Below are 22792 nucleotides of genomic sequence, written 5' to 3' on the forward strand. Positions count from 1 at the left end.
TCAATTTAAAACTGCAAAATTTTACAATGAATGGGTATCAGTTGAACATGACATTCTTTACTTTCTGTGGTGGGTGGTTAGTCTAACAAAGTACGTAATACTCACAGTTGCTTTGCATACATTACAAAACGTACTGCATTGTCGAACGAGAAATTACTTTGTCATTGTTACCTTCCTTTGAGTTTATTGGCTCACTCTCCTTGTCCTTCAGATCCACAGCCAGTTAACAACTGCTACTGTCTACTCAACGCAAGCCTTCAGTATTCGTCCCACCTCAAACAGAAATGGGGCGTGTCCCTGCGAGAAAGCGGCTTGGTAAGAGGATGACGCGCCCGGCTCCGTACTGTTGCAGACTCAGCATGGCGGCGGCGCTGAAGGAAGCTGTTGGGCTGTATGAACAGCTTAAATTAGAGTGGAATAAGAAAAGCCCCAACTTGAACAAATGTGGGGACATTCTATCAAAACTCAAGGTAGGTGTCTTTGACGGTTTATATGATTTCTCGGGTGTTATTCATGTCACAGTCCTGCATTTGCAATTTCTTGCACCGGGCCGAGCTTAGTCACGTCCGTTTGTATGGATGGTCGTATGTGGAAATTGTAGAAAGGACTGAGGAGCAATCGTGTTTTTTTTTACCACTGTTTTGTAGGTGGGATGTAGTTCTTTTAGTTTGAGCTACGTTGCTGTTCATGAAAAAATAATTTGTTAATTTCAGTTGTTTAAACGACCATTGGTATTACATTTAACTTTCATATCTAGATTTCCCTCTTGGAGCTGAACTTCCTCCCCACTACTGAAACGAAGTTGACCAAGCAGCAGATGATCTTAGCCAGTAAGTGCCATCCTTTTGTGTCAAATAAGTGTTCTGTTTTTTTTATCCCTCGTTTGTTTTTCTGTTTTTTGTTTCTAACACCCAACCCGCCCCCACTTTCCGTACCGGGCGACCATTTTTCATCGGTGATAAGGACATATATCCAATTTTGATGCGTTATTTCAGTTTACGATATGGCTAATTTATGAAGTTTAAATTTAATCTGATACGATTTTTTTTTTTAAATATATCAGCGTTAATTAAAATTCTTAATATGGGCAACCCATTTCCAATTTATGTATATCTTTGACAAGTGATCCGTCTAAAAGCGCAATATAAATTAAAATGTGAGAATTTTGTTATTTAAAATTGAAACTATATGAGACATAGTTCCTTCATGGGTTCACTACCTGGTCCAGTCAGAAAGTTTGTGAGTTGTTCCCATCTGTTTGTGTTTTTAAGCTAGCCACAGAGTATTCTTGTTTAAGGTCTTTTATGTTCTCAAGACATGTGTGGTTATTCTAATTTGGCCAGCTAATAACGGCTGGGAATGTAAACTTGACTATGCCAATGGAAAGGACATCATTCTCTGCCTTGTATCTAGTGCTGCCAGGAAAGGTTTTGACTTGGCGTGAAACTGATTTGGACTGTTAGCAAAAATGTATGACTTGGTTAATATTGGTTGTAATCAAAACTAAAAAATTTGAACCTAGTTACTTATAGTGTGGAGTTTGCATGTTCTCCCAGTGTCTGCATGGATTTCCACCAAGTTCTTCAGTTCCCCGCAGCGCAAATATCTGCAGTTTAGTTGGACTGACGATGCTAAATTGTGCTTTGTATGTGTTTACCTTGCAATGGGTAGAGATGTCCTGTCAGGGCATTATTCAGATACCAGTGATAGGCTTTAGCTTCTGCATGATCTTGTTAAGTAGGTTTGGAAAAAGGATGAAAAAATGGAATTATTGAAACTTGCTTACTGGAGGGGCTGTTAAAATTTGGAGAAAGTTTAAAAGGAAAAATGTCATCAATGGTAGGATGCCAAAGCATATTTAATTTTTATTTTTAAGAATTCTTTATCAAATTGATATTTTGTAAGAACAGTTGTAAGTAAAATTTGAATAATCACACATAACATTGGTTTGCATGAAAAGTGTCCAAGAAGGAAGTGATTTCCATGTTGACCCCTTGATTACAAATAAAATAAAATTTGCACATTGGCATTATCAATTACATGCATATACTTTAAGCTGTTCATGTGCCAATTTTCATAGGCAAAGATGTTTGGTACTGCCAAAAGCTGAAAATGTCCCTTGAGCAGCAGCTGGTAATGGACACAGAACTAACTGTTCTACATTCTTATTATAATCCGATGATGTGTAGTCCAGAATTTAAATGGTGCAGTTGTTATTGCTTATGTGCCATATAGCATCAGAAGGCTGTGTTTAAATTCTGGAGTTTTGGTTATGTAGGGAACTAATAATGGCTTGATTAGCATGTGATTGAACATTCCAATCTTGGTAAAGATTTGATTAATTTGTATTTCACCTTTAACATATCATTTAAAGGGTACTTTGTTTCTGTTTGTTTCGTATTTGTCCCAGTCTTGCCGATTTGCATCCTGTTGGTGATTCAGTGATTGTGTTCTAAAAGTTAAAATCAATAGTCCTTGGTTGCTTGCTGCTATCAATTTAATTTTTATTAACTGTTCTTTAAAGCCTCTACAGCACACAAGTGGACTATTACACAAATTACACGCACTATTGTTTTCATCCCTGAATTTTTCTTTATTTTTCTTTGAGAGTGGTTTCCATTTTTATAGCTTTGGGTTACTTTTTTTTTCTCACTTTTGTCATCTGTCAAAGCACTACACATACATATTTTACAGTATACTGTAGTTTTAATACAAAATGTGGAATTGGATGTTTCTGTCTCATAACTTTGGTGGGACTGTATTTCTAATCTTATTTTTGGAGCACATTAGTTATAGTTAAGATTATTGCATTATCATATGTTACTAGCTGCTACTGTTCCCTATTAAATTCAGTAAGACATAGTGTGAATTCCAAAAAATTCTCGATGATGGTAATGGTCCAGTGAACTTCTAAATGGTGTATCTTTCAATAATGGATAGGTAATTCTGACTCTTTGCCTGTGGCATCTTGTCTAAAATGCTGCAAGAGAATGGGCTTCCTGATCCATCGCTTCTTGATCTGTTGGTCCCTTTACTATTGATGCAAGTAGTTAAATATCAATAAATTGTAACAGATCAATTTATACATGGAAACAACTAATAAATAAATAGGTATATATTAACTAATGCTTTATATAGATTGCAGCAGTGGACAGCTGATTTACAGACCTTTTCAATGATGTATAAGGTCATTTTGACCTTTATGTCATATTTGTGACTGTTATTGCTCAAAACTTTGTCTTTTGTAGCTGTAGGTATGGTTACTGTTCTGCTAGAATGATTTAAAAAAAACCAAAGCGCAAAAGTCATTAAAAAAAAAAAAAAAAAATTTAATTTTGGAAATCTTCAATGATCTGAATAGAGAACTTACATTTGTTTTGTCAGCACTTTTTGATTACACCTTTCAAAATTTTGTAGCAAGTGTAGAGGCCCCTGCTTTCAATGACTTTGCCACTTCTGTGTCCAAGTCTTGACCGATTTTTTTTTTTTTTTGGGACTGTTCTGGCTTCATTTTCTTCCACCTTCTTCCAAAATTCCGTAATTGCCGCGGGTTTCTTTGCCATAACTTTGTCACCCATTATCTTCCACATATTTTCAAACTGGGTCAAACCAGGACTGTGAGCTGTCTCATCACTTCAGTACTCTCTGCTTCTAAATATTTTCCTTCATTGTCATTTGTAAAAATTAATGGCTGGGTGATGTTTGCAGGCTAGGAACTGCATGATGCTGAAGGAGGTTGTGATATACTGTACATTAGCATTCACTTTTTCCCATGTACCTGTATGACAGACCCAACTCCTGTTGCATCGAACATCTCCCTCCCCCGTGACACTTCACCAAACTCTACTGACTTGTTCACAAACTTTACATTCAGTCTTTCCCCTAATTCAATGTTGAATGTAATGTTTCACAACTGCACCAACTAAGTTAAACCTTCTTTCAACAACAATAACAACATTTATTTATATAGAACATTTTCTTACAAATGATGTAGCTCAAAGAGCTTTACATGATGAAGAGAAAAATGACTAAAGAATTAAAATTAGGGAACACTGACATAGAATAAAAGTAAGGTCCGTTGGCCAGCGAGGACAAAAAAAAAAACTCCACCAGGCTGGAGAAAAAAAAATCTGCAGGGGTTCCAGGCCACGAGACCACCCTCTAGGCTTTCTACCTAACGTAAATGACCTCAGTCAGTCCTCATTGTATTCAGGGTTCTCACGGAAGTATTTGCTGGCGGCCATGTGGACTTCTGGCCTTTAATCCATCAATATAGGGACATCACGGGACTTTGATGATGTGGTGGTGGTGCAGCTCGCCACCACAGAAAACTGGAAAAAAGAACAGAAGAGAAAGTAGGGATTAGTATGGATTTTGGAGCCACCATGAGTAATAATAATTGAATTATACAGAGCATCAGGATTAAACTAAAAGGAAGCTATGAGAAAGCCATGTTAAATTAATGTGTTTTCAGCAATGTGTTTTAAAGTGCTTTGCTGTATTAGCCTGGCGAATTCTTATTGGTAAGCTATTCCAGATTTTAGGTGCATAACAGCAGAAGGCTGCCTTACCACTACTTTTAAGTTTGGCTCTTGGAATTCTTAGCAGACACTCATTTGAAGATCTAAGGTTACAATTTGTAAGGTGAATGAAGGAATTCATGAATGAAGGAATTTGTAAGGATGTGAAGTTGTCGATGAAGCCAGTTGTATGCTTACAACGCTTGACAGATGCCGAATGTCACTTCAACACAAGTCCTGCAAATACTGTCGTAATTGAAAGAAACCATGAAACTCAAACCGATTATGACAGCAGCAATCCAAGCTGTGAGATTTCTGACAAGATTATTTTTCACATGGCCAACTGTACATTGCATGCTCAAGAGTAAGCTCAGTGCACAGCTTGGCCATATTACAACCTGAGGGCTGAACTGACAATGTGGTATACAAAGAGATCCTTAACAAATAATTATTGTATTTTGCTAGTTACTAATAAAATATTGGAGTTTATAGCTTTAGGTGACAGCATTTTATCACAGTATGTGCCCCACAACCAAACCTGTGCTTTTGGTGAGATTTGTCCTTTTAAAGAGGTTTAAGTCCCCCATAATCCATTTTTAACAGTTAATGTTAAGTTCCATTTATTTCAATCTGTTTACTTAATGTATGCACACAAAGTTTGTAATTGCATTTACATGTGAATGTGTTACAGCACTCTGCACTTGAACTAAGTGGAGAGAGCTATACAAGAATAAACTAAACTGAATTAAGTTGAATTTTCCTGAAATTGATTTTGTAACATTGATTTCAGACATATATTTAGTGGTTGGTATGTATAAGTTATGTCCTGGTTTGCTGTAAGCAATATTTATACAAACCTTTGACACATTTTTGAAATGTTACCTAAATTCAAATTTCGCTTAGGTCTTGTGGGGCTCTTGTTCCAAAAAATTAACTTTCAAATTTTTAAAAACTGCTCCATTTGTTGGTTTAATCATTCAAATGTATACCAAAATACAATATCCCTGATATTTCTTTGGCATTTTATATATATCATTTTAAAGCTGTGTTGTATTCCTACATTTGTTTTTATTCCTTTTTAATGTAAATGCACAAAAAAATGTCCAACACCTACTTTGCCTCTAACTCTGCATTTTGCATCTTTTGTAGGAGATGTTCTGGAGATTGGGGCACAATGGAGCATCTTAAAGAAAGACATCCCCTCATTTGAACGCTACATGGCCCAACTGAAGTGCTACTATTTTGATTATAAGTGAGTGAAGCCCAAGTAGTTTTCAAGTTTACAGGAAATTTACATATTTGGTAATCTCAAGAAATACTATTAAAAATATACATTCCTTGTTCTGTTTCAGAGAGGAACTGCCAGAATCTGCCTATAAGCATCAACTGCTGGGACTTAACCTTCTCTTCCTACTGTCTCAAAATCGTGTGGCAGAGTTCCACACTGAGCTTGAACGTCTTAGTGCCAAGGATATTCAGACAAATGTTTACATCAAACATCCTGTATCACTGGAACAGGTGCAAGAAAATATATTTGAATATTGTTTTTGAGCGTGTTTTTCCTAGCCTTTTTTTGGTAACTGTTCTGCTCTCATTTATTATGTGCTGCTGTTTGAGTAATTTTCTGCATTGTAAAATTTGCAAACCGTTATCTAGGTGTCTTGCTTAGTTTCTTTACATCGTTTGGCTTGTAGTTTGATCTGTATGTTTCAGTGAGCCTGGTCAAATCCAATTAGTGTCAAGAAAGAGGTTGTTTTTAATGACACTGAAATCTCTCTATTATATAAAAAAACTTATTTCAGAAACTTCTGTAAAAACAATATTTGGAATCTTTTGAGTCCCAATGTGTTGAATCCTTTTTAATGAGGTCAGTGAGACATGTTTAATGACTTTGTACCATAATTCAGGATCGCTTTCTCTGTTTGTAATTTCTGCACAGACAAAACAATCTACATCAGCAGTTAATTTTTTTTGCAAAGTAACCAATAAATGCATGTGAGGTAAACTCCATTTTTGAAATTCTCGACGTAAACTTCAGAGCCTTACAATATTTACATACTTCTGACATATCACCTATATCCATATATTCGATCTCTATTCGCCTTTTCATTATTTCTCAGAGTAGTAATTTTTCTTTGCGCTAATGCGGTGTTTACTTTTTTTTGACACTTTTTTTTTTCTGCGTTTCATATTCTGTATCTTGCTCTGCATGTGTTTGGCCCCCTTGTTTTTTAACCTTTTTATGATGTTTTACTTTTTGTACTATCTTATTTCTTACCTCTCTATCTTAATTTTTTTTTTTTTCTTTTGACACCTGGTCCCATAGTGATTGTTTTCCCTTTTTCAAGTAATTTCCATTTGTTTGCGCTCCTGCGGTCATTACTTTCTTTCTTTTGATACTTTCTAATTTTCATACTTTCATATTCTTTAACTTTCTCCATATGTATATTGTGCCACCTTTTTTTTTTTTTTTTTTTTTTTTGAGCCTTCTGAATTCCACTGCTTTCATAATCTCTAACCTGCTCTGCATGTGTATAGCGCAAATGTCCCGATTGGACGTGCACCTTTTTTTTTTTTTTTTTTTTAAATTCCACTTGTTTCAGACTGATAATGAATTACTTATTTTCTGAATTTGCACCAGATTATTCTTATTCGTTTTTTTTTTTTTTTTGTCTTTCCAATGCTTTTGCATCTTTTCACAGCGCTGTTTTCTTCTTCGCTTAGCCGTCTGTTTCATTTATAACATTGTCCTTGTATGCAGTGAGAACCCTTGATCTGTGTGTGCTCAAAGCCAAAACACGAGTGTGTGTGTTGCTGGCTGCCCTTGCTCTTATTTGTAAGTAGGACATGTCGTGCCAGAATCATGTTCTACGTGATCGTGAGATGGTCCTGGGTCAATCTCTTGGCACAAAGTCTCATGTTTAAGGTCCCCGTAAGACGCTCTGTGGCCAATGTCACTCTCTTTAGTCTCGCGGGTCGTTTAAGTTTCTTCCGTGATCTTAACATGAAGATCACGTATTGTCATCCTACTGTTTCTCTCCAGGATTTTTTTTTTTTTTAAATAATAGAGGGAAATCTTGGGACAAGACTTTCTCGGAGAGACACTTTCACATTCCACAAGACTTTGTGCCAAGAGATTTAACTACGCCCAGGGCCGTAATACATTGTTCAGTTTTTGGCTTTAAATTGGAGACTTGTAGATCATCTAATTCCTGTTGCCATCAGTAAAAAGCAGTGTTTCTTCCCAGTGAAGAGGTGTATCCGCGAGAATAAAAAGATTTGTTTGGTTAAAGTGAAATCCACATAAAGGTCACAGATACACAGGAGATTTTAGAGACACACTTTATTCAAGCACTTCAAATAAGTGTCTTTCAGAGGTGAATCGAACTCCATGTGTAGTCGGAGGGGACGGTTCCGTGTCTCTAAGACTAGAAAAATCTTCCTCTTCATAGGAACGCACCTCTGGAGCGGGACCCCGAACGGGAGCAGAGGATGTGTGGGGAAGAAGACAAGGCAGTGAGACAAAAAGACCGCAGCTGTACAGGCTTTTAAATGTTAAAAGATCACGTGGCGCAGCAGAAGCCAGCAGCTGATCAAGCAAAGAGGAGGTTATAATAAAAAGTTTCCCATTGTTTCACCCTTTAAAAGAGGAGTAACCACGTCTCCTTTGGGTGCGTTCAGCGCCCCTTCACAACACGAGTAGCAGAGTCGTGAAGAAGTTGGGCGCATAGCCCAGGCCATTTGGAAGCGAAGCGAGCAGGGGGCATAGCCCCCGTGTTTCTTAAATTTTAATGTTGACTGATCCTCATTTCAGTTTTCCTTTGCAACAGTGTCTGTAAACCTTTAAACAAATGTTACATGAGCCTGGCTTGTGCTTCCTTCCAAATATGTTTTCTTTACTTGCACATTTTAGTTCATGATCATCAGCACAAGACTGGAAACATTCCTGAACGTGGCTGTAGTCCATTGCATGAAATCAAGTCATAAATAATTCTCTTTTGTTAAATTGAGTAGATCCAAGATTACATAATTTAATGTTGGTTGTAGCTTGTTTCATTTGTTTTTTATAATAGAAAATTAATTAAGCAGAAGTTATCTAGTGTTGCATTTGCTCTGTTGCAGATATTTTCCGACTAATACGTGTATAACAGAGTCCTTGAGTTAGTGACATGGTTGAAATTAGTGCTGGGCGATATGGAAAAATCATATATCACGATATGGATTATTTTATATCACAATAACGATATATATCACGATAAACCACCCACAATAAAGTACGTTTCCAGTTATTCTCTTAAAAGTTTGACAAAAATATCATTGCATACTTTTTTTTGCAACTTTATTTTGAAGTGACATTTAACTGAACTGTCACAAAACCACAAGATGGAGTTTCTTTGCGAAAAAGTTCATTTTTATTTTTGATTATCACTTATATAAAGGGTAGAGTATGCATTGCATAGCGACAAGACATTATCATTCATTTGTCATAGCCTATTTAATGCAATATTTTCTTTAGTAATTGATAAAATTAGGTTAGAAACGATAGAAGAGAAATAGGACGATAGAAAAGTGTCTATCGTCCCCACGATATATATCGTCATATCGCCTAGCACTGGTTGAAATATAGAAAAATTAATCTGAAAAAATTATAAAGCAGCAAGAGTCAGTTTGTGTATAATTCAGAAACCTTCCTTGAAAGTTTCTACTTCAAGAGTTGTACAAACTATCCATTTAACTGCCCAGAGTACTTTCATTACTACTTAAACAAAACACCTTGTTTTTGGCCTACAGTCCTGTCCAGTAGTTACATTAGTTTTAATTTTCAGAATAAATGTAAATTAGCTCATTTATTGCTCAGTCACTGCAATTTCCAGACTTGTGTAACAATGCCAAGCCTAGGATCAAGGGAAATAGTGCCTTGACAAAGTATCCCCCCAACCCTGTTTTCATGTAAATTATCACTACTTGGAATTTTGATAAATTTGACTAGGAATTTCTATTTCTCAATCATTTTACTGCATTGTTCCAAAAAAATTACATTTTAATTCGATACCTAAAATCAACAATATGTAAATATCTCCACAAACACACGTGTCATTCTTATTCAGCTTCTAAGTTTAGTATGGTAACCTAACATTGTAGCTTATTTTTTTTCCCCCTCCCCTTTTTTCCACTTCCATTTGATGCACTGAAGTGAGCTCTGAGGAATATTCAGTGCTTTTTCAGGTGGTCTTGTACCTTTCCACGTCTGTGTGCTCCTTGATAATGTCCTTTTTGTCTTATTTTTTTTGCAAAAAAAAAAAAATGTACCATACATACTATTGGACCTCAGCAACTGTGAAACTTTACTCATGAGTTAATTTAAAAACGGGTGATCCACCCATTATGTACCCTGGTGATTACCATAGTTGGTTTTTGTGAGTTGGTAATAAACTGAACCTGAGTAAAAGTAGCCATACATTTACAAACTGTAGTGAAAACCCCTTTTGTTACATATCGTGGATGGCCTTGAGGGATGGAAGGTTTGGAGTGCAAAACTCATTCCCGCCAAAAAATTTTCAATGTAGAAATTCTTGTTAATCATTTAGTTGCTGAGACTACTGTGTTAAAGTTCAGCGCTCAAGCCTTGTATTCAACTTGACATTCACAAGAAATTTCTTTTAAGTGCATAAGCTTAAAATTGTGGAAACTATCAAGGCAGTCGGCGTTAATTGAGTCTTGAATTTATTGGATATGTCCCTTATGCTCCTATCTGAATGAAATACAGTAAATCACAACTGTAAATGGGCCTCATCAGAAAATCTGTTTTCTGCTTATCTAGGTTTTTGAGGGGAGTTAGTGCCTGTTCCAGCAACACTGGATACAAAGCAACCACTGAGCTGACCCTGAAGGTGGCTCAAGTCAACTGTTTAATATTCTCGTAACCAAGAATATTAAAGTCCAGGAAGTTCTGACAGACTGTCTTGATTTTTTGTTAGATTAAACTGAAATTTCAGATAGAAAGTGTAGCGTTTCAGATAGAAAGTGTAGCAGTGTTCCAAGAGTTTACACTGAGGAGTTTGCGTTGTATCCTTCAAGTCAGAAAACAGCTAGTAATAGAAATACAGGCCAATACAAACCCAAGACAAAAAATTGAATGTAGCTTTATAATGCCTTATGGACATTCTGGAGATTCCATTTCAATTATTTTACTGCCATCTAGTAAGCAAATGTTATGCATCTGAGGTAAGACTGACCAAAAGAGTGTTGTCAAGATGCAGTATTTTTTATTTATAAGTATAAAATTTAGAATCTCTTATCAATTTAAGGCTAAATTTCAATCTTGTTTTTTAATCCAATATTTGGTCTAAAGGGTCAAGGTCTGTCCTGGCATTATCAAGTGGAAGGCAAATGTGATAATAGACATGAGCATTTTCAACTAATCTTGAATTAATTTATTAGCATAGATATTTTATTTGTCCCCAAGGGATGTATGTGGTACTTAGGTTAATAGTCCAGAGACCCCAAGCTCATTTAAGTGAAGAATGCTCCACAAGGACCAAGACTTTCCATGAAGTTCTTCAGAAATTTGATTAATAATCATTATAAATCATTAATTTATATTTAAACACCCTTAGCATTAGTCCTGAGCATCACTCGGGCAACTGTATAGATACGTCTTGCGTAAGCGTTAGACCTGGGCTATAAATGTGCCAACAGTGTTCGTGCCGAGCAGCGACATACCCGAGTGTTATCCAGGCAACGAAGACCTGTCTTCTCCTAGCCTTTGTAGTCGAGTCTTGTAAGAAATGGTTTTTCAGCAGCTGAGGTGTTGCACACTCTTGACAGTGATACGAATAGTTATGATGAAGTAAAGTGGTCTTCAGGCAGTGAAATTGAAACACACAGTGAAATAGTGATTCTGATGAATACAAAAGTGATGCTGGTGTCGATCACATTTGCAGTGTGTTCAAAAGCTGATCACTCTGGAAAGAGCCGAGCATATTTGGCGACATACATTCATTTAACTCCACATCTGGCTAAAGTTGTTTCCCAGTGCAATTTGCCAGCATGCCGGAGCTGAGTATATTTGGGGACTGTATATTCATTGAATGCTGCACCTGGCTATAGTTGCTTCAAAGAGCAATTTGCCAGCACGCCAGAGAGAATCAGTCAGTGCTGTATGTTCGTTGAGCAGCCAGCTCATGACCACTGGCAGAACTGCAGCATCACTGTCTCTGGGATTCCGCCGCTGCACTAGACTAGCCTGCAAGCATCGGCACTTACCTCTGTGTGCTTGCGTGCAGCCAGTTCAAGCGCAGTTGGTTTGGTGATTTGCTGAATTTTATCAATGGCGTCAGTTGCACCTTGAACATAAATTGTTGCAGTAGTTTTTTAAATTTTACAGTTCATTTGCAATGTAAAATGATCAGTGTTTTGGTAATTGTGAAGCTCATTGCATGAAAAAAGTGTTCCATTAAAATTTCACATTTTCTTTGCTACACTTTAGAAGTAAACATTACAATTCACAATGATTTGCAGTCCAGGGGTGCATTATCCCCCAAGTATGTGGCAGTTTAAGGGTTGTTACAACATTGTCTATCAAAGGCAATATGCAGAAACTTTTTTTAAGTTAAAAAAAAAAAGTGTGTTTAATTTTTATAAAACTTATTTAATACAAATCAAGATACATAATGTTCAGACTCTAGCCTCTACAGTATAGGCAGTTATTCTGATCACATGTCTATAACAAAAAGACCTAGCAGCTCATGAAGCTGAAAGAGCATGTCTTCTGGCAGACTAACGGAATTAAATGTTTTGAATCTTGAATGAAGATTGCTACTTAAAGGTCAAATCAATGCTCTAGCAGAATTCTTTCAGTTAAATAGCTAATTACATACTAAAGGGCACAGATGAAAAGGAGAAGTGCATTGAAAGTGGAATTAAGGGGGTATGTTAAACGGCTGAGCCATGCATTTGTCGCTGGAAAAAAAAAAACAAAAACAATTACCTGAGTGAGTTATTGAGATAACAGATAAACATGATTTTTCTCAGTATTGTTTTCTATAAAAATCAATCAATCCCATGTTTTTTAATCTTGTAACCTATTTAATTGCTGTTGAATGTAGCCTTTCATCGTGTGAGCCAGCTCTGCCAACAAGGAACATAAGTTTAATGTTACCCTGTCTTAAAGTTGTTTTAACTCTTCTGCAGCATTTAAAATAGAGAGAGAAAAAAGGAGGCTGTGGACGTAAGGTCTAGTTAAAGGGAAAATGGTGTTTTATTTCATCAATATATTAAAATTACAGATGCAGAGTCATTTTGTTTTTTTCTTCTTTAGCATTTAGAAATTTTCAATGTTGTGGTTTCTGAACTGTAAATGTGCCCCTTTTTGTATGTTCAGATAAAACTCTCTCATCCAAATTAAATCTTACTATAGTATAGCAGTGTTTTGAAATCAACTTAATTGGTAACGTTTTGTACATTAAACATCCAACTGATTGTTTTGTGCAACATTTTTGAGTTTCAATAGCCCATTTATAGATAATTGCATGCAGATATAACTATAGGCTGAATATTTAAAATACTGTATAGTTAAATTCAATAACACATACATGTCATTAATTTTAGTATATATGCTACAGACTCATTTCAGTTGGTTTTAATCTCTTTCCAGTATCTGATGGAGGGAAGTTACAACAAAGTCTTCCTAGCAAAAGGGAACATTCCTGCTGAAAGTTACACCTTTTTTATTGACATTCTTCTTGACACAATCCGGTAAGTGGACAGGTAACATGGTATGAAGAACTAATAAAAACCATTGCTGTATGTATTTAGTATACAGTACTCTGTTTTAGAGGCAGCTCTTTTGTTAAACTTCTTATTGAAATTGTAGAAGTATTTGAGTATAAAAATCTATTTATATAATGCAAAATTTGACTCATTCATTTACTCACTGTCTCAACTCATTCACTTATCCACATAAACACTTTCTTGTTTAAGTATCTGAAGTTGGGCTGAAAATGTCTAGGATTGTAGGTATCAGCAAAAAAATGACTTTTTGATATATCAATATGTTTGTCTGCTCTCATTCTCTGTATCTTGCTCTGTTACAACCACCACCTGCATGACCCCTCTCACTACATCCATAAACCTACTCGTAGGCCTTCAGTGCAATCATGCTTCTCCGGCTTTGTCTCCAAACCGTCCAACCTAAGCTAACCCTTTTAATATACTTATTTCTAATCCTATCCATCCTCGCCATATCCTCCAGCTCTGCATTCTGGTCGGGGCCACCATTTCCAACCCATATACCATAGCTGGTCTCACTACCGTCCTGTAGACCTTCCCTTTCACTCTTGCCGACACCAGTCTCTCGCAAGTCACTCATGACACTCTTCTCCACCCTGCCTGCACTGTCTTCTTCACTTCTCTTCCACACTCCCATTACTCTGTTCTGTTGATTCCAAGTATTTAAAGTACTCCACCTTTGCCAAATCTATTCCCTGAAATTTCAATATTTAACAGTTTAAAAAAAAAAAATACTAAAATAGAAAAACAAAATGCCCCTAAATCTTAAATGCGTTGGCTTATTTGATTAAAATTTGGTGACGTTATTGAAAAAAGATAAGCAGACCATGTTTTCTTTATCTTTGACGCATAACAACAACATTTATTTATATAGCACATTTTCATACAAAAAGTAGCTCAAAGTGCTTTACATAATGAAGAATAGAAAAATAAGACACCGTAAGAAAATAAAATAAGTCAACATTAATTAACATAGAATAAGAGTAAGGTCCAATGGCCAGGGTGGACAGAAAAAACAAAAAAAACTCCAGACAGCTGGAGAAAAAAATAAAATCTGTAGGGATTCCAGACCATTGGACTGCCCAGTCCCCTTTGGGCATTCTACCTAACATAAATGAAACGGTCCACTTTGGATTTAGGGTTCTCGTGGAAGGACTTGATGATGATGATGGTCATGTACACTTCTGGCTTTTAATCCGTCCATCATTGTTGGAGCATCATGATGCTTTGAGTAGGTTGTGGTGGCGCTGACCGCCACCACAAAGAAACCAGAAAAAGAAACGGAAGAGAGAGTAGGGGTCAGTACGGATTTTAGAGCCACCATGAATAGTTATGATGAATTGAACATACAGAGTATCAGGATTAAGTTAAAGTGAAGTTATGAAAAGGCCATGCTAAAGTAATGTGTTTTTAGTAGTGTTTTAAAGTGCTCTACTGTATTAGCCTGGCAAACTCCTATTGGCAGGCTATTCCAGATTTTAGGTGCCTAACAGCAGAAGGCCGCTTCACCACTTAAGTTTTGTTCTTGGAATTCTAAGGAGATACTCATTTGAGGATCTGAGGTTCCGATTTGGAATATAAGGTGTCAGACATTCCGATATATAAGATGGGGCGAGATTATTTAAGGCTTTATAAACCATAAGCAGAATTTTAAAGTCAATCCTGAATGACACATGTAACCAGTGTAGTGACATTAAAACTGGTGAAATGTGCTCGGATTTTCTTTTCCTAGTTAGGATTCTAGCAGCTGCATTCTGCACTAGTTGCAAATGATTTGTCTTTTTTGGGTAGTCCTGAGAGGAGTGTGTTACAATAATCTAGTCGACTGAAAACAAACGCGTGAACTAATTTCTCGCCATCTTTCAGTGATATGAGGTCTAACTTTACTTATGTTTCTTAAGTGAAAAAATGCTGTCCTAGTGATGTGATTTAATATGCGATTTAAAATTCAGATTAGTCAACAATTGCCCCTAAGCTTTTTACCTCCGTCTTGACTTTTAATCCTAATGTATCCAGTTTATTTCTAATAGCCTTATTGTATCCGTTATTGCCAATCACTAAGATTTGAGTTTTCTCTTTATTTAACTTGAGAAAGTTACTATTCATCCATTTTGAGATACAAGTCAGACATTGTGTTAGTGAATTGAGAATCGGGGTCATCAGATGCCAGAGGGGACCGGGCAGCCTAATGGTCTAGAATTCCAGCCGTCTGGAGTTTTTTTTTTTGTCCACCCTAGCCATTGGACCTTACTCTTATTCTATGTTAATTAATGTTGACTTATTTTATTTTCTTACTGTGTCTTTTATTTTTCTATTCTTCATTATGTAAAGCACTTTGAGCTACTTTTTGTATGAAAATGTGCTTTATAAATAAATTGTTGTTGTTATTGATAAATACAGCTGTGTGTCATCAGAATAGCTGTGGTAGCTCACGTTGTGCTCGGAGATAATCTGACCTAATGGAAGCATGTAGATTGAGAATAAAAGCAGACCCAGGATAGAGCCTTGTGGAACACCATATTGGATATCATGTGTCTGAGTTGTAATTACCACAATCAACAAAAATTTCTCCCTGCCAGGTAGGATTCAAACCAATTTAAGACACTGTCAGAGAGGCCCACCCATTGACTAAGGTGATTTCTAAGAATATTATGATCAATGGTGTCAATGCAGCACTCGGATCTAAGAGGATGAGAACAGATAAATGGCCTCTGTCTGCATTCACCCGCAAATCATTTACTACTTGCTACTTTAACGAGTGCAGTTTCTGTGCTGTGATTTGTTCTAAAACCCAACTGAAATTTATCAAGAATAGCATGTTTATTTAGGTGGTCATTTAGCTGCATAATGACTGCCTTCTCCAGAATTTTACTTAAAGGCAGGTTAGAGATGGGTCTAAAATTTTCAAGAGCCGAGGGGTCAAGATTGTTTCTTAAGTAGGGGTTTAACTACAGCAGTCTTAAGACAGTCTGGGAAGACCCCCGTATCTAATGACTATTTACTATGTCAAGAACATTATCAATTAGCACCCCCTATACTACAGTACTTTGAAATAATTTGTTGGTATTGGGTCAAGGACACAGGTGGAGGGTTTTAAGAGATTTTTTGTAAATCGGATTAAATCTATCCTAGTGAAAGAGTAATTTGTTTATAACGGAATGCTGGGGTTTAGGAGGATCCTTAGTGTTGGGGAGATATACTATGTTATTTCAAATTTTTTGGTTGAAAAATACAGCAATAGCCTCACAGGTTTTACTGGAAGTACTTAGGAGGCATTCCTTTGAGTTACCTGGGTTTAGCAGATGATCAATCGTAGAGAATAAGACTCTGGGATTACTAGCATTGTTATTTATAATCTTAGAGAAATAGCAGCGCCTCTCAAGACGGACAGTGTTTTTGTATTTTGTTTTAACTTTTAATATTTCATAGTGGATATTTAGTGTAGTCTTCCTCCATTTACGGTCGGCTCTACGGCATGTTCTCTTTAAATCCGACACTCTTTGGGTCTTCCATGGTATAATAATGCTAGACGATTTTTTAACTGTCTTTTCAGGTGCAACTATGTCAACAGCAGCTCTCGCTTTAGTATTAAATCTTTCCACCTTACATTATCCTCGCTGTTATAGTTGGCACTATAAACGGTCTGATTGCTTAGAATGTTTGTAAGTTTTAAAACTGCTGCTGAGTCAAAGAAGCGTTTTTTAACAATATGCTTCTCATGGGTGTGTGTTATCATTTCTATATTAAAAAGTAAAAGAAAATGGTTTGATAGACCAATATCAATGATCTGCTTTATATCACCTTTTAGTTCTTTAGTAATCACTAAGTTTAACGTATGACCTGCTTTATGTGTAGGCTGATTAACGAGCTGTCTCAAATCAAGAGCCCAGGAGGTTCATAAATTCTTTTACTTCTAGGTCTCACTGATTATCTATATGAAAATTAAAGTCGGCAACTATTAGGAGTGTGTCATAGTTCGTAATTAAAATTGACATTAAGTTAGAGAATTCCTCAAAAAGACGTGTTGAATTTAGGATGTCTATACATGGATAATACTAGAACTTGAGAATCTCCATGGATAACGGCAAGATACTCAAAGGACTTGAACTTTCCAAAACTGACATCTTTACTTTTTAACCAGCTCGAGTAAATGTTTGCCAAGCTCCTCGCCTCTTTTTTTCCTTGGAGATCTGCCCGAGTAAAACTGTAATAATAATAATATATAGGCAATAAGGTTGCATGGTATACTAATACTGGAAAAGTACAGAAAAACACACATTTTGAAGTGGTATGGTACCAGCATTTCAGGATTTTTTTGGTACCAGAAGTAAACCATTCCTCTCAATTCAGCAACCCCAACCCCCCATACTTTTGATGTGATCTGACCTTCACTGAGAAAATGAATCGGACCAAATATCTCCAACCCCCCAAATATCTTCAATATGATCGTGACTTCACAGCTATTAAAAGGTTGTATGTGATGTGGTACGATGGCAAGGCACACCAGAGAGGTTAGCAATTGTGTGGTGCACCATGGAGGCTAGAGTAGGACTTTTGAGTTATCTGTTATTTGGTTAGGAATTGTTTTGGAAGTAGCAGTACTGCGGCCTAAAAGCTGGTATCCATGCCCAAGTTATCCCTTAAACTGCCACATACTTGGGGGTTAATGCACCCCTGGACACCAATTACTTTTTAGCTGCACTTTTTAAGTAAAACGTCACAATTCACAAAGAAAATGTGAAATTTTAATGGAACATGTGTTTTTTTTTTTATGCAAAGAGAATCACAATTGCTGCAACACTGATCATTTTGCACACTGCAAATAAACTGTGAAAACTATATTAAAAAATAAATAAAACTACTGCAACAATTTGTTCAAGGTGTACCTGACGCCATTGATGAATTTCAGTAAATCACCGAGCCAACTGTGCTTGAACTGGCTGCACACAAACACACATAGGTCAACGCTGATTGCAGGCTTGTCTAGTGCAGCGGCTGAATCCCAGAGACAGTGGTGCCGCAGTTCTGCCGGGGCCGGCAGTGGTCGTGAGGTGGCTGCTCAACTAATATACGGCACTGACTGATCAGCACCGGCGTGCTGGCAAAATTACTCTGTGAAGCAAATATACCAGGTTGCGGAGTTCAATGAATATACATCGGCAAACATACGCGGCTGCGGCGTGCTGGCAAATTGCACTGAGAAACAACTTTAGCTGGTTGCGGAGTTTAACAAATGTATGTCGCTGCATATACACTGCTTTGGTGTGCTTCCAAATTGCACTGGAAACCGACTCCAGCCGGTTGCAGCATGCTGGCAAATTGCATCAGGGACCGACTATAGCCAGTTCCAGCTGTTTAAGGGTTGATAGAACAGTAAATAAGGGGAAGAGTTTTGTCAAGGGGAAAGAGACAAGGTAATATGTGGTGTGACCTCTGATAAGGTAAGAAAGAAGGTTAATGGATGCTAAAGTAAGTTATACACTCAAGGTACACTATGTACCTTGCATCCAGTGGCCAGGGAGGAAGAGCGAGAAATACAGGAGGTGTTGGATTTCTCATTCCCAAGTTAATGTATCATGACTGATGGTGCTAGCATAACTCCAAAGAAGGTAGGAATGGACACTGAACCCTGTACTGGTCAACCTAAGTGACCTAGTTGTTTCCTATGTATATGTAACTCCTAGGCAAGGGGGAGCCACTTTGAATTATTATACCCAAAGTGCATATGTGGTCCTCGGTCCTCCTCCAGGGCTTTCAATCACTGCCAAAACTCCCACTTAAGTATGCAATATTGACACCAAATATGCTAATTGTAATATAAAAAAATATTGTGAATAATAAGGTGCTGGTTGCAACTTTATTCATTAAGTACATACACCAAATACAGAAATGTTTACACTGTATTGAAACTAATACTTGACAGTGAAATATATTAATTATATATTGCTTCACAGTGGTGACATTCTTCTTTAAATGTTTGTTCTCAGTCTGAACGATTTCATAAATTGAAACTTTTTGAGCACACCATGTACATTGGGACAGGATTTAGCTCTCTTATGTACAATCTTTGAGAGCGGTTTTGATGGGCATTGATATCTATGCACTTGCCTACTTTTTAATATTTTAAACCATTAATAGAAAATATATCTATCTCAGGATGTATTTATACTTTACGCACAGACCGCTGTCGGCTATTCCACATGTGCAAAATGGCAGCCTGTTTTATTGTATTTCATTTTTCAAACTAGTGCATTTAATACCATAACTGTACTTTCACCCACGTTGCATTTACTTAAGATAAGATCAATAAAAGAATTAGTAAAATGGTTATTCAAATCTTTGTTTAGTCAACAGTGTTACACACAGACGACTTTTTGTAACCTCAAGCTACAAAGGCAGGCAGTGTGGTGTAGTAGTTGAGACTTTGGTCTTCAGACTCTGAGGTTGAGGTTTGAAATCCCGCTGCTGACAGTGTATGACCATGAGCAAGTCACTTCTGTTGCTTGTACTTCAATTGGAATAAACAAAAAAAATGTAACCGTTACATGTAAAATGTTGTAAGCAGACTTGGATAAAGGTGTTGGCCAAATAAATCACTTCTGTAAAATCAACAGTCTTGAGTAATGAGAGTGTCTTTATGATGCAGAAATTAACTAAATGCACTAAATCATTGGTTCTTAGTGTTCAGTCCTCAGGGTCTCAATTAGTCATTTTTACCTTTAATGTCATGAATTGGCTGACCTGTTTTCTCCCCATTTATTTTTTATTTAGGAATGTGCAGTAGTGTGAGACTTACAGAAATAGGAAAATAAGACATTTGTTGTGTTCTATAACTTAAAATACTTGGTTTTAATTTCATTTTTTTTTTTAGTATTCTTTCTTAATTTTATCATAATACAGACAATTGATGTTGAGCAGACACCAGCACAAATAATTCTGAAGTCTAAACCCACTTGTGGGCTTATTAAATAATTGTCTGAATAACCAGAACATTAAAAATATATAGTTAAAAGGAAAAATAATTAATTCTTACCCATCTAACCCAAATTCCTGCTTTGTACAGTAACAATATGGCTCTGAGGCTAATGATCTGTGCTGGTATCCAGAAGGTTGGCGGTTCGAATCTGTCACTGCCAAAAGAGATCCTACTCTGCTGGGCCCTTAAGCAAAACCCTTAACCTGTAATTGCTCCAGGGGCGCTGTACAATGGCTGACCCTGCGCTCTGACCCCAAGGGGTATGCGAAAGCTCAGAAATTCCTAATACAAGAAATTGTATAATGCGAAATAAAGAACAAAAAAAAATATATAAACTTTGCAATTTCAGGGTGGAGGTTCAACAATAAAAGTAAATAATAAACTGGGAAATAATGACTTGCTTTTTTATGGTAGGTGTCCAGTTAAGTGAAGTGGTGGTTTGGGATAAATACCTGTGGCCACAGAAGGCCCCCTCCAGTTAAATGTTGAGAATGACTGCACTAAATCCTTATATACTTTATAGTATATACTAACTGGTGTGACTTAAAGGGATACTCCCCCTAAAATATTTTCTGTTACTTGCCCCAAGTTTTTGTAGTAATGGCTTAGAAAAAAATTTGGTTTTATTTTTTCATGTAGAATGAATTTTTAGAAAGTTTCTGCCTGACACAGTGGACTTAATGGGTTCAATGCTAAACTGTTAACAAATGATATCAAAACCTCCATGAAGAAAATGTCAAGTTACTTGTGCTGCATAATCCAAATGTCAGGTATCCAGTTGTGTGCACAATTTTTGCAAAAATATTTTTAAATAAACCAATTCCAGAAAATCTGGTGAACAAAAGACGAGTACCCTCAAATAAGAACGAAACTTTGAGTTTGACCAATATGCCCCTCTTTCATTAGCTACAATGAAGGTTTACGTCAGCTCAGTATTGCAGAATGTGATATTAGAGGTCTAAAGTGAAAACGTTATCGGGTAGAAAGTGTCAATATATTTGTGTATATCAGAGGTGATCTAACAAGCAGAAAGTAAATTTACTTATACAGTTTTAAGTTTCTGATGAGAAATGTAGAAGCAGGGAAATGTTGCTTAATAATCAGTGAATTTAGGTAGGGGGTGTGTTCATTTTAAAGACTTGATCCTATTTGAATACACTTCTGCAGGTCAGGATGATTTTAGTAGTGGTTTAACAATATTTTGACAAAAATGCTTGTATTTGGAATATAGTAAGTCTTCCTGATATGTGACACAAGTAACAAGATTTTGACCATGGACATTTTTATGTTGGTTTGGTGTTGTGCAGCATTGGCCTCCGTTAAAGCATATTTTAACAGGAGTTTGCTGTCTCCTCTATATAAACAATATTATACATTTTCTTGGCCATCATTACAAACACTGTGTATAGACTTAATACACTGTATATTTATATAGTATAATACATACATGCCTTGCTGAAATTTCAGCTTCTACTAAGTTTTCCCTAAAATACACAATGCCTCCGCCACAAGTATAGCCTAGATAAGATGGTAAAAACTCAACCCCGAATTATAGTCCGTGTTTTCACCAATCAACACTGCATGCTGAGCTGGTGTTTTCAGAAATATTTTACTCTGGGGGAAAAACTAGTTTTCAGGGGTTTCAAATGCTGGGTTAGTCTGAATGAAAGATGAAAACAAGAGACTAATTACTTCACTTTTATTTTAAAAAAGCAGACATGTGGGCGTAGCCTTATGGTAAGAGAAATCATTAAGAAGAAAGTGATGGAGCATGAAATAGAGAGCAAATAGGAGATGGAGAATAAAGTGGAATGTATAGTGAACATTATTGGTACACATCTAGAAAATGTGGAATGTTAATGTTTTTCTCAACAGAATTGGAAAAAAACAGTAAGACCAGCATCAGGGTTACTGCTTTTGAAATCATAAATCCAGGCAATGTGGGATAAAGTAGCTGGTTTCAAAGACTGAGCAGGAGGAATAGAAGAATAACCTATATTCTTGAGGGAATTCTGCTAAATTCATTTTAGGTGTCTCTGTGTAAATGCCGTTAAGGATAACCAAGCAATTGGAACACATTGGCCACCAGGCAAAATATTTCCTTAAGACTTTGTTGAACTCTTGTACATTTCTGGATAAAATGTGTTTCTCTGTGACAGAGATTGAGTTACTCTTTTGTATGAAGGTAATTAGTGATTTACCTGGTATTAGAGCACAGATGGCCAAAAAAAATTTGGCCTTGTGTGTCTATAATCTTTAGCTGTCTGTTTTGTCTGTCCAGGATGTTAAATCGCCTGTAGTTCTCAAACTATTTGACCTATTCCCTGAAAGTTGGTACACATATATTACGTGACATCTACTATCCGATATCAGGGTGATTGACCTTTAAGGTTATTCCTCTTTTTATTTTTATTTTATTGTTGAATCAAATCTCGGCAAGGCAGCTGTGTGGCGCATGTGTACGGGCGCTGTTCTCATCCCTACCACCTTTGCTGTCACTTCCCCA

General features: G+C 36.6%; 1 protein-coding gene across 1 annotated transcript in view; it reads left to right on the plus strand.

Moving 5' to 3' along the window:
- The first annotated feature begins 302 nt into the window (after positions 1-302).
- psmd8 (proteasome 26S subunit, non-ATPase 8) overlaps positions 303-22792 on the plus strand; it is a 33601-nt gene continuing 11111 nt past the window's right edge. Inside the window, exons 1-5 of the mRNA XM_039770777.1 lie at positions 303-470; positions 758-830; positions 5670-5772; positions 5873-6038; positions 13177-13277. Coding sequence (XP_039626711.1) covers positions 324-470; positions 758-830; positions 5670-5772; positions 5873-6038; positions 13177-13277 — 590 coding nt within the window. The 5' untranslated portion in view covers positions 303-323. The remainder of the gene's footprint in view (positions 471-757; positions 831-5669; positions 5773-5872; positions 6039-13176; positions 13278-22792) is intronic.

Source organism: Polypterus senegalus, chromosome 12 (genome assembly GCF_016835505.1).
Source record: "Polypterus senegalus isolate Bchr_013 chromosome 12, ASM1683550v1, whole genome shotgun sequence".
Lineage (NCBI taxonomy): Eukaryota > Metazoa > Chordata > Cladistia > Polypteriformes > Polypteridae > Polypterus > Polypterus senegalus.